Below are 12197 nucleotides of genomic sequence, written 5' to 3'. Positions count from 1 at the left end.
ACAGTAAGTGGATGGGATTGAGGTAGGAAAGTAGAACAAGTGATTCATTTTAAACCTTGAGTAAGATCTTGTGATTAAATTAGAAGTTCTCTGTCCTTTCCTGGAGTTTCAAAGTAGAACAGATGGACATATTGTACTTCCTAGCCTAAACAAACAATGGAGAAAAAAAGCACAGTAATGATATTCTGCACACAAAGAGGCTCTGTGTCACTTGAATGGTAACGCTTTTGTGTTTCTTTCCCCCTCCTAGAACTTGTTCAGCTTGATGTTTACCCAGTTCCTAATTATCTGTTCTACATGGACGTTTCAAGGTAAGAAGACAAGGCTTAGAATGCTCTAGAATTGGATTGAAAATCACTTAGAGAATTCTGTCTGAGCATATGCATACAAACTTTTTACGTTTTCAAGGTAAATAATACAAATTAAATTCAAAAGTTTTTACTTACCCTCTGAAAATGTATATAAATATCTGTCCATTAAAATACTACATTTGTGTATGTAGTTCAAGCCAGAAGAATCAAGGTATTATGTTCGTGGGGATGGCAATTTGCACACCAAGGCTTGGGTTTGGAAGATTAGTGAGTTCGGGTCATGTGGTTAGAAGGTCCAGCAGTTCTTTAATTATATTAACCTTATCTTCATGTCTTTCTCCAAAATGATGTTGATTTTATTAAAAAAATATTGTATTATATTTCTTTGATTTTCTTCCCCTTCCTCTTTGTTATTTTGTACATATATCTCCTTGCTAAGAACCCTTAGAAAGTAGCCACAAAGCTTCCAAAGTAGTATTTCCATGCCGCCTACTCCTTTTTCTCAGTTTATTTGTGAATAAGCTCACCATCTCACCTTTCATACTGATGCACTACTCCAGTCCCCAAAAATATTATACAAGACTTTTTCCTGAAAACATAAAGTATGTATTTACACAAATTAAACTTTAATAATCTTAACACACTAAAATTGAAAACTAACTTTTAACATAATTCCAAACAAAATACCCCATACTTTCTGAACAGCCACAGTATTTGGGAGGATATGGTCCTCTCAAAGTGTCACTGTTAACTCATTTCAGTGTGTAAATCGGATATGTTAATGATATACTCAATCATAGTTACATAAGAATGTGTTTGAATTTAGCTATTGTGAGAATTATTACTATTACAATTTTCTTAGAAACTTAGAAAATCCTTTATGAGTAGTAGTTCTTTATGCATTTCCTACTAAATTCATGTCAATAGTTTTAAAGTACTTGAAATTCAGTATTACCTGGTTATTATTCTTTTTTTTCCTATTAGCTTTGGTTGTTATCGTCATCTTTTAAATAAGAACAGCACTGTAGTGGAGTTTGCAAGAAAAGATTTATTTTGAAAAGTTTTATTTAAGAGCATTGACCATGGAGTGAATCTACTTTCCCTTTATTTATAGTAGGTAATTAGCAACTGGTTCCCATTGAAGCCCCTAAGTGAGACAGAATTGGAAACTCTTACATCATGCTTATTCCTTAAGTCTCCCACTTAAATGCTATTCCCCTTCTTTGTAACTCTCATGTCCAGAATCTTCACTGTAGTGTGCTCTCCCTCAGTCACCTTCCAAACCATGGGACTTTGTGTTAGAAAACCTCTGATTCCCCTCAGATAGCCCTGAGTATTTCAGTCTCCTCCCTTTGTGTGAGTATTTATGTTATCGGAAGGAAGTGAGCCATCATACAAAATGGTGTTTATTAGGTCCTTAGAGCTCCTCAAGTTCATAGTTCCACACTTGCAGGAGTTTTATTGCTATGATGAGGTTGCTTATACTGAGAGGCACTTCCACTCTCCTGTCTTACTCAGATGTGGTTAATTACTACAAAATAAAATCATTAATATATCAGTCTTTAGGGCTCCAAAGCCAGAACCTGATGTGCCCATATAGATACTAAGCAGAAAATAATGCATGTTTTTGTATATTAATTGAAAAGTTGATATAATAGCAAAAATAAAAAACATGATTTTTAAGCCTCACATAATGCCATCACCCCAATATCACAACTATTTTCACTTTTGCTCTAATATAATCCTTGTCCCAGGCATTTTATTTTTCTGGAATTGTGGGTCTGTTTTTAAATAATAATAGTCTTAACATCCATACCATTTTAGATTCCTTGTGCCTGGTCATTTTGCATTTTTTTTTTTTAAGTGAAAAGTTTAACCACCTATAATTAGGGAGACATTCAAATATAATAAATTTGTGTAGGAACAGGTCAATTCATTTAATAATTAAAGTCATGATTAGTTTAGTTCACTTGTTTCTGGTAGTTATAATTACCACCTGATGCCTAAGTAAATGTTTTCAGATAATCCTGAGCGTTAAGGGCCAGGGCACTTGCACTGCTGCCATCTTTCCATTTCTCTGTGGTTGTGCTTTCATGATGCCTAATGGGGTTGAGAACTATTTCAGTGTTAAGGGTGAAATGTAAATTGGAAAATAAAACTTTTATGCCATTTGACTGTTCAACTTAACTAGAAGTGTATGCTTGTTCGTTTCCAATCTAAGACCTCCTCTTCCTAAACTTGAGTGGGTTTATAGAATTTTTAGAAAAGCGATTCTGGGAGCCAAAGTAAAAAAAAAAAAGACTTTAAAAATGATGTAACTATGTCCTTTCCTATTTTTTTTTCTTCTTATTCCTTATCACAATTTTGCGTCTAGATTAAGATGAGTATTCATATCCTTTGGATTTATACTCGCTGTATTTTGGTATTTCATTTGAAGTTTTATTTAGTCTATGTAATTATTTTGAGTTTCAAACTATATTTTAGGCCACATTCCGATCAAAGAAAACTATTGTATATTCTTATATTTAGGAACTGCTTGGAAAATGTGCCTGAGTGGGTATGTGAAAGCCGAAAGCTAGAAGTTTTAGATATTGGCCATAATCAAATATGTGAACTTCCTGCACGGTAAGTATGACAGATTGAGTTAGAGAATCTCAAATTAGATAAGCAGCTGTAAAAATTTCTGATTCAGTGTTTAACTTGTTACTAGGAACCCCTAAAAGAGTTTTTTTTTTTTGTATGTGTGTTTATTTTTTCCTTTTTATAAAGTTTATTGGGGTGACCTGGTTAAGAAAATTATAGATTTCAGGTGCACAATACCACTGTATTGTATGTTCACCACCCCAAGTTAAGTCTCCTCCCATCACCATTTATCTCCCCTATATCTTCCTGCACCTTCTTCTAAAAGAGCTTTTTAAACCTTATTTTTTAAACCTAATATTTAGTATCTTTACCACATGTGGTGTCTTCAAGTTATAAACTTCCCTCGAGAAGAGTGAAGTGAGGCTTTGACTCTCCGTCAGACTTTTCAAAGTAATGCAGTGGGTGGTTCCTGGTAGAGATTTTTAAATAAGCTGCAATTTTCAGAGACGCGGCAAACAGTACGATTAGTGACTCTTTCATCTTCACTCTTTCAGAATCCTCCCCTTCGGTCCATTAACTTGACATGTCTACCTTACTCACAAACAATGTTTGTTTTTTCTTGGACATAACTTAGGGTGAGAAAAGATTGCTAGATTATTAAACCTAAAAAGAGCAAACTAGATTCTTTTTTATTTCATAATTTTCTTTTTTTTTTTTTTTAAATGTATTTTATTGATTTTTTACAGAGAGGAAGGGAGAGAGATAGAGAGCCAGAAACATCGATGGGAGAGAAACATCGATCAGCCGCCTCCTGCACATCTCCCACTGGGGATGCCCCCGCAGCCCAGGCACACGCCCTTGACCGGAACCGAACCCGGGACCCCTCAGTCCGCAGGCCGACGCTCTATCCACTGAGCCAAACCGGTTTTGGCTCATAATTTTCACTTTAATGCCAAGATTTCAAAAACAGCCATGTGATGATGTCTAATAGACATAGACATCTTCAAGTTAACTAATTGTGGTACAAAGTATTTTTGGGCTGTTAGTGACTAGCCATGCAATCAATAACTGGACGAGCAATCTGTCCTCGTGCTGGCCTGTGGACTTTCTGTGATGATTGAAGTGGTCTACTCTGTGCTATCCAGTGTACTATCCACTAACCATATGTGACTGTTGAGCACTTGAAATGTGGTTACAGTGACTGAGGAACTGAATTTTAAATTTTATTTCATTTTAATTAATTTAAATTTAAATAGCCATTTGTGACTAGTGGCTGCTACAGCTCAGATCTAGCTATTTGCACCATTCTCAGTCAATCACTGAACAAAGGAAGTCAGTTGTTTCTAACTATGTATAGTAAAAAAATATCAATGAAAATACTCTAAAAATATGTCCCTATTTTGGATTTAAGTTTACTTTAGGTGCATGATCTTTAAAGGTATGTGATTGGTATTCCTATAGTCTCTTATAAAGAACAAAGATGATGACCTATACATGCTTGGTAAGCCTAGTAAAGGCATTAAGAGTTCAGCTGTTTAATATGTAGTCACTACCATTAGCCAAGGGTCAGGTGAGCAATTGAAATGTGACTATTCCTAATTGAGAAGTGCTGAATTAGAAAATATACACATATATCAATAATGTTGTATATTAATTACATGTTAAAATAATATTTTGGATATGTTGAGTCAAATAAAAAGTACTATAAGAATTAACTTACCTAAATCTTTTCATCTTTAATTTTAAATTATGTATGTGGCTTGCCTTATGTTTCTGTTGGATAACACTGTGTTAGAATATAGTTCTCATAAAGAAAATCATGGTTTACATTTTCAATCCCCGGAAAACTTAGTTCATTTTACTTTTTCATCCATACATAATACCCATAAAGTCAATCCATTTGAAAATGCTTTCTGCCTTAGAGTTTTATGTTGACTGAGCATTTAGGTGACTCAGTGCAGCTCATCACCATTATCAGCAGAAGGTTTGGTGATGTGCCCTGTGGACAGCATTGTGTATGTGAGTGTGTGTGCGGGGCAGGGGGTGCTTTTAGAAGACAAATAGCGAAGATGAAAGCAGGCTACTACTAAATAGGGGGGAAAAATTTGTTAAAAAATCTTTTCTAATCTTCTTTTCTATTTTTTCTGTTTTGTTCCCCATTCCAACCACCCCAATCCAGCAGATATAGCATATTGGAGTCTGAGGCCTTTGTTTCACTGTCGGCTATAACAAAGATATTATATACATAAAACAACAATTAAATAAATTCAAGATAACAGATATTTTATCAAATTATCCCTCAGAGTTTCCTTTGATTTGTTCTACATTAGTACAGGCCTTTTGGAGGAATGAAACAAAAGTTTATTCAAAGCAAATCCCAAATGCTCTATTGTCAGGGAATTTAAACAGTGTTTGTTTTTGTGTGTTTCTGTTTTTAACCCATGAGACAAACACAGTATGTATTGTTTTCTCATTTATGGTGACGTTTAGTTGCAAACTTTGGATTAGCCCATCATTGATCTAACATTTTAGACAAGATAGTGATTCATTAGAAGTTGACTTACTATTCAAGCCCTGTTTATCTAAGTGTATGAAGGGTTTGACAAAACAGAAATTAATATTTAGAAGTGGAAATGTACTAAAAAGAAAAGGAGGTATTTTAGTGTTTAGTATCCAAAAGAATTGAACTAAATCCAGTAATTAGCATTTAATACTCATTTTAGTTATCAAATCTACTTTTTTATTTGGAAAAATCAGGATAAAGATTTTGTCACCAAATTATCCATCTATTTAAGGATAAAGTGAGTGTGTGTGTGTGTGTGTGTGTGTGTGTGTAAATAATAAACAACCCAATTCTAAATTCCACTGCAAGGCAGTAAAATTGGTGAAGCAGATCCTGAATTATTGGGTTGAGTGACCATGACAGAGACCCTGTGTTAACTGTGACTGACTGTCCTAGATAATCTGTCTTGTCACATTGATATCTAAACCTGCCAAGTGAGGCATGTTAGATGTCATTAATGTTGACCTATGTTGTCACAGCATTGGAACAGTTTCTGGTATCTTTGTGAGCGAAGAATCTGGTTTTAATATTTAAAGTAAATAAAGTTATGGCTGTAACATAGAGTGGTTTTAACAGCGGATGTCAGTGAGTGAGGTCACAATGGTGGGAAATGGTCTGTGGGTTAGGAAGCCTCATTCTTTGACAGCAGTGTAAATGAATTCTCTCTCTCAAGTGATCCTGATGCATATCATAGCCTTACTTTCCCACAGGCCCCAGATTTCTGTATTGGAACCCATGGTTTGTTTTATTCTCTACAACTGTTGATGTCTGGCATAGAATGTACTTTTTAGATTAAGTATTCATCATTTATTGCAGTTTTGATAATCCACAGAAGAAACACAAAACCAAGTTTCCAAAGAGCTCTTTAGGGCACAGCAGAAAATAATGGATTAAGGCATTCTGTTTTCTTTAGGAGGGAGTGTCTACTTTGGTCTAGGGTTAAAACAAAGAGAAAACAAAAATATACACACTTAGGGAAGTGAGGAAAGGGAGAAATAATTATGATTGTGAAATGCAACTGAGGAAAAATGTAACATTTTCCCAGTTGGCATTTGTAAAAGATTAATTGGATAGACGGATCATTTATTGAATGTTGATCCTATAGGTAAAATTGTTTGACTGCATTTATTTAGAATCTGTTGTGGGTAAAACAGTCCGAGTTCCGTGTGTATAAGACACAAGCCCTACCTTGAGAATCCTGCACCTTTTAAAGCTTGCCTTATGAACCTAGGAAGATTAGACTGCTCTCTTCCGAATCTTCTATGAAATGTGTCTTTCTCTTTCACTAAATAGAGCTTCTTTGTTAAAATCCCTTTTCATAGTTTTTGCCACCCTCTTTTTTTGAAAGTATGGAAAATAAAGAAATATTAACAGCTCCAAGTTTGAGCTTCTGTTAAAGTGAATTTGCAGTTGCTCTGAGTGAATTTGTTTTTTGGAGAGATCGTTTTAAGTATTCTCCCACTCCTGTTCACTTTTTCGTATTTATCCCACGTTAGCTCTAAATAAGTTTCCTTCTGTCTCTGTCCCTTGTTGCACAGCTTATTCTGTAACAGCAGTCTCCGGAAGCTGCTGGCGGGACACAACCAGCTGACGAGTCTACCTGAACGGCTAGAAAGAACCTCAGTGGAGGTCTTAGATGTGCAGCACAACCAGCTTCTGGAGCTGCCACCCAACCTGCTGATGAAGGCCGACAGGTAACACGGCGTGATTGTTTCGGTTATTTATCTGAGTTGTAAAATGCCCCCTCCTTAGCATTCTTGTCTCATGATCTGAGACCATTTTCGGGGCGTGGGGGAGTGTACAACTCCTAAGCATACTGCTGAATGAATTTTTACATATATTCTAAATGCCCTGTCACCACCACCTCTGTCAGGATGGAGAACATTTCTGATACTCCTTTCCCTTTTCTTCCCCTTTCTCACTTTTGAAAGCATTTATTCTCTGCACTTAATAAGTTATAATGATTTTTGCTGGAATAATTATAGAGAAATAATGGAATTGTGAGAAAATGGGATTTTTATATGGTAATTGACCAGTGGTATATCATTCCTCTGACAAAAAGAACAGTGTTTCAAGATCATTTAGCGAATTGTTCCTGCTTTTGCATTTATATCAAGTACAATATGCAGGTAGCTCTAGACATGAGCTTTTTGTTGTTATGAATACTGTAGGATTTGATGTCTTCCCTGTGCAGAAATCTAAATTACGTTCTCACCTTGTATTTTCTTAACTTTAACTTAGGCAAACTTTGGGTGCAGCTTAATAATGAAAATACACTCAATCTGTAGAAGCAAGTAGGTAATGGATTCAAGTTTTAGGTTTCTTTGAGCGAGAGAATATCATTTCTGAATCTGGCTAAGTCTGCTAAGTTCATGGCTAATAGAGTAGGTACACAGCACTGAAACTCTCCAATAAATATTAATCGTCCCTTATTTATTTATGAGGATTTGTTTGGAAAAGGACAATGCTATGTATTTTTTATTCTATAGCAGCAGTAAGTAAGCAGCCTTGAGTGCCAGGGTGGGTCTGAAAACACGACCTTGAGGGCTCTTAGTGTAGTCAAGGAGACCGTTTTCATGTTTGATGTGTTTAAACAAGGCACTGAGTGGAGCAACACTAATTTACATTGTTCTACAGGTGATTTTGATTCCCCAGGTCTTAAAACCATTGTGTGAACTGACTTGTGACCCTGTGCAGGCCACTCTGAGTCTCGGTTTTCCCACGTTGCCTATTTCATAGTTCCCAAATGGAATCTGTAAGTTGGCAAAGGGAGGGTTGTGTGAACTGGAATAGTCCTAGTAATGCAACATGGAAAATCCAGGACCTGAATTGGCCACTGGAAGAGGACCATTGCTGTCATGGGGAACAGAAGAGCTGAGCTGCAGTGTAAGCTAAAGGTATTTAGGCAGACATTCCCATAATCTAGATAGTCAGGCCTATCCAGAGCCAGCTGTGTTTTGGAAATAGGTGCTAATGTGGGGGAACTAGCTGGCCTCTGTTGGTCTTGGGAAGAGGGCTGGCTGTGCTAAGTGCCTCTCTAGTACAGAAGGTTCTGGAGTAAGGGGTCTTTAATTAGAGAAAGCAAGCATCCTCCTGCTTTTATTTTATGAGAATAAAGCAAATGACTTCCCCGCCCACCTCCCCCCCCCAACCCCCCTCCCCCCCAAGAAAAGGCTGAAATAGGAACTTTTTCAAGGAGACATTGTGGTGCATTTATTTTCCAACCAATATAATTACCTCATCTCCATCCCAGTGTAGCAATTGATCTTATCAGTCAGGACTCAGAAAAGTTAAAGAGGTTGCTTCTCTTAACAGGCAGATAGGGTATGAAGAGGGTGGGATAAACTGATTAGCTCTTTTTTTAAACAACATTTTATAATGATTCTCACCAAACTGTTTATGGCTTCTTAAAGGGTTAATACTTCTTCTACTTATCCCCTTTTCAAAACCTAAGTAACTGAGATTTTATCTACCTAACTATCTATATCCTTTCTAATAAAAGAGAAACATGGTAATTAGCCGTACCTCCGCTACCCTTCTCATTGGCTAATCAGGGCGATATGCAAATTAACTGCCAGCCAAGATGGCGGCCGACAGCCAGGCAGCTTGAAGCAAACATGAGGCTTGTTTGCTTCAGTGACGGAGGACTCCAACGTTCCCCGCCTGCCGCTGCTGGCCTCTGAGCTTGCAGTTTGAAACATTGTTACAAATATAGAAGCTAAACAAAACCCCAGAAACCTGCTTTCAGCCAGCCGGGATCTCAGAGCTGGAGTTGAAACAGTGTTTCGATTATAGAACCCAAACAAACCAGATACCTGCTTTCAGCAGCGGAGGCCTAAGAGCTGGAGCCAAGCCTCAGAGCTAAAGCTGGCCCAGAATAAAAAAGAAAAAAGAAAAAAAGGAGCGGTTGGGAGCTTCAGTCACCCGCCAGCCTGAAAACAGCCCTCAGCCCCTCACCCAGACTGGCCAGGCAACCCAGTGGGGACCCCCACCCTGAAGGGTGTGTGACCAGCTGCAAACAGCCATCATCCCCTCATCCAGGCTGGCCAGGCACCCCAGTGGGGACCCCCACCCTGATCCAGGACACCCTTCAGGGAAAACCAGCCGGCCCCCACCCGTGCACCAGGCCTCTATCCTATATAGTGAAAGGGTAATATGCCTCCCAGCACCGGGATCAGCGGAGCCGCGAGGCCTCCCGGCACCGGGATCAGCGTGACAGGGGGCAGCACCCAAACCCCCTGATCGCCCTGCAGCTCTGTGTGTGACAGGGGGTGGGGCCACAACCCCCTGATTGGCCCTGCTCTGTGCATGACAGGGGGTGGTGCCGCAACCTCCCCATCGACCCTGCCTTGAGTGTGACAGGGAGCGGTGCCCCAACCCCCCAATCGGCCCTACTCTGTGAGTGACGGGGGAGCTCCTCAACCCCCTGATCGGCCCTGCTCTGTGCGTGACAGGGGGCAGCTTCCCAACCCCCTGATCAGCCCTGCTCTGTGCGTGACAGGGTACGGAGCCCCAACCCCCTGATGGGCCCTGCTCTGTGCGTGACAGGGGGTGGTGCCGCAACCTCCCCATCGACCCTGCCTTGAGTGTGACGGGGCGGTGCCCCAACCCCCCAATCGGCCCTGCCCTGAGCGTGACTGAGGGTGGCATTGCAACCTCCCGATCTGCCCTGCTCTGTGCATGATGGGGCGGCGCCCCAACTCCCCAATCAGCCCTGCTCTGAGCTCGACCAGGGGCTGCACCTAGGGATTGGGCCTGCCCTCTGCCAACCGGGAGCAGGCCTAAGCCAGCAGGTCGTTATCTCCCGAGGGGTCCCAGACTGCGAGAGGGCACAGGCCGGGCTGAGGGACCCCCCTGCCCCCTGAGCGCACAAATTTTTGTGCACCGGGCCTCTAGTATATATATAAAAGCCTAAGCAACCATTGCAACCGAAACAACCGAACAGACGACCGAACAGGCTGCATGGGTCGACCAGGCCGGCAGGGAGGTTAGTGAGGGCCGACCAAATGACTAAGCAGCAGGCTACGTGGGGCAACCAGGCCAGCGGGGGGGCAGTTGGGGCAACCAGGCCGGTGGGGGGGGGCAGTGAGGGGCGACCAAACGATTGAACAGCAGGCTGCGTGGGGCGACCAGGCTGGCAGAGGGGTTAGTGAGGAACAACCAAATGACTGAGCAGTGAGCTGCACGGGGTGACCAGCCCGGCAGGGTGGTTAGTGAGGGACGACCAAATGACTGAGCAGTGAGTTGTGTGGGGCGACCAGCCCAGCAGGGGTGTTAGTGAGAGACAACCAAACGACTGAACAGCAGGCTGTGTGGGGGGACCAGGCCGGCAGGAGGGGCAGTTAGGGGAGATCAGTCCAGCAAGGGGGGGCAGTGAGGGGCGACCAGGCTGGCAGTGGGGGCAGTTGGGGGTGACCAGGCCATCAGTGGGGGCAGTTAGGGGTGATCAGGCAGGCAGGCAGGTGAGCAGTTAGGAGCCAGTGGTCCCGGATTGTGAGACAGATGTCCCCCGAGGGGTCCCGGATTGGAGAGGGTACAGGCTGGGCTGAGAGGACCCCCCCCCTTCATGAATTTCGTGCACCGGGCCTCTAGTGTGTGTGTGTGTGTGTGTGTGTGTGTACACATTAGAGGCCTGCTGCACAAAAATTTGTGCACCCAGGGGGGTCCCTCAGCCCGGCCTGTGACCTCTTGCAGTCTGTGACCCCTCGGGGGATGACCACCTGCGGGCTTAGGCCCGCTCCCCAGGGGATTGGGCCTAAGCTGGCAGTCAGACATCCCTCTGGCAGCCCAGGAGCCCTCGGGGGATGTCCACTTGCCAGCGGGGAGCAGGTCTAAGCTGCAGTCGGACATCCTTAGTGCTGCTTAGGAGGCGGGAGAGGCTCCCACCACCACCGCTGTACTGGCAACCGTCAGCCTGGCTTGTGGCTGAGCAGAGCTCCCCCTGTGGGAGTGCACTGACCACCCGGGGCAGCTCCTGCATTGAGCGTCTGCCCCCTGGTGGTCAGTGTGTGACATAGTGACCAGTCATTCCCAGTTGTTCTGCTGTTAGGGTCAATTTGTATATTACCCTTTTATTATATAGGATAGAGGCCTGGTGCATGGGTGGGGGCTGGCTGGTTTGCCCTGAATGGTGTCCTGGATCAGGGTGGGGGTCCCACTGGGGTGCCTGGCCAGCCTGGGTGAGGGGCTGAGGGCCGTTTTCAGACTGGCCACACCCCCTTCAGGGTGGGGGTCCCGCTGGAGTTCCTGGCCAGCCTGGGTGAGTGGCTGATGGCTGTTTGCAGGCTGGCCACAGCCCCTTCAGTGTGGGGTTCCCCACTGGGGTGCCTGGCCAGCCTGGGTGAGGGGCTGAGGGCCCTTTTCAGGCTGGCCACACCCCCTACAGGGAGGGGGGTCCTGCTGGGGTGCCTGGCCAGCCTGGGTGAGGGGCTAATGGCTGTTTGCAGGCTGGCCACGGCCCCCAGCCACCCAAGCTCCCAGTGGAAGCCAGCTGGAAGCAGGTATCTGAGATTTATTTATCTTCTGTAATTGAAACTTTGTTGCCTTGAGCGGAGGCCACAGCCGGCCAGGGCAGGCGTGAAGCTTGGCTTCCTCCAAAGCCGGGGCAACCAAGCCTCCTGCTTGCTCCAGCTCCGTGGCTGCTGACCGCCATCTTGGTTGGGCTAATTTGCATATAGTCGCTCTGATTGTCTGGTGGGCATTGCTTGGGCATAGCAGAGGTGCGGTCAATATGCATGTTT

At 42.8% G+C, this 12197-nt stretch overlaps 1 protein-coding gene across 3 annotated transcripts in view; it reads left to right on the top strand.

Annotated features, from left to right (window-relative positions):
• PHLPP1 (PH domain and leucine rich repeat protein phosphatase 1) overlaps nucleotides 1–12197 on the top strand; it is a 244125-nt gene that overhangs the window by 160091 nt on the left and 71837 nt on the right. For 2 of the 3 annotated variants that reach the window (XM_036322519.1, XM_036322517.1), the window contains exons 8-10: nucleotides 251–311; nucleotides 2841–2936; nucleotides 6996–7151. In XM_036322519.1, the coding sequence (XP_036178412.1) occupies nucleotides 251–311; nucleotides 2841–2936; nucleotides 6996–7151 (313 nt within the window). The remainder of the gene's footprint in view (nucleotides 1–250; nucleotides 312–2840; nucleotides 2937–6995; nucleotides 7152–12197) is intronic. The other variant, XM_036322518.1, reaches the window with a different exon arrangement.

The sequence above is a fragment of the Myotis myotis genome, unplaced genomic scaffold, assembly GCF_014108235.1.
Source record: "Myotis myotis isolate mMyoMyo1 unplaced genomic scaffold, mMyoMyo1.p scaffold_m19_p_9, whole genome shotgun sequence".
In the NCBI taxonomy this organism is placed as follows: Eukaryota; Metazoa; Chordata; class Mammalia; order Chiroptera; family Vespertilionidae; genus Myotis; species Myotis myotis.
This window is presented reverse-complemented; position numbering and strand designations above follow the sequence as displayed.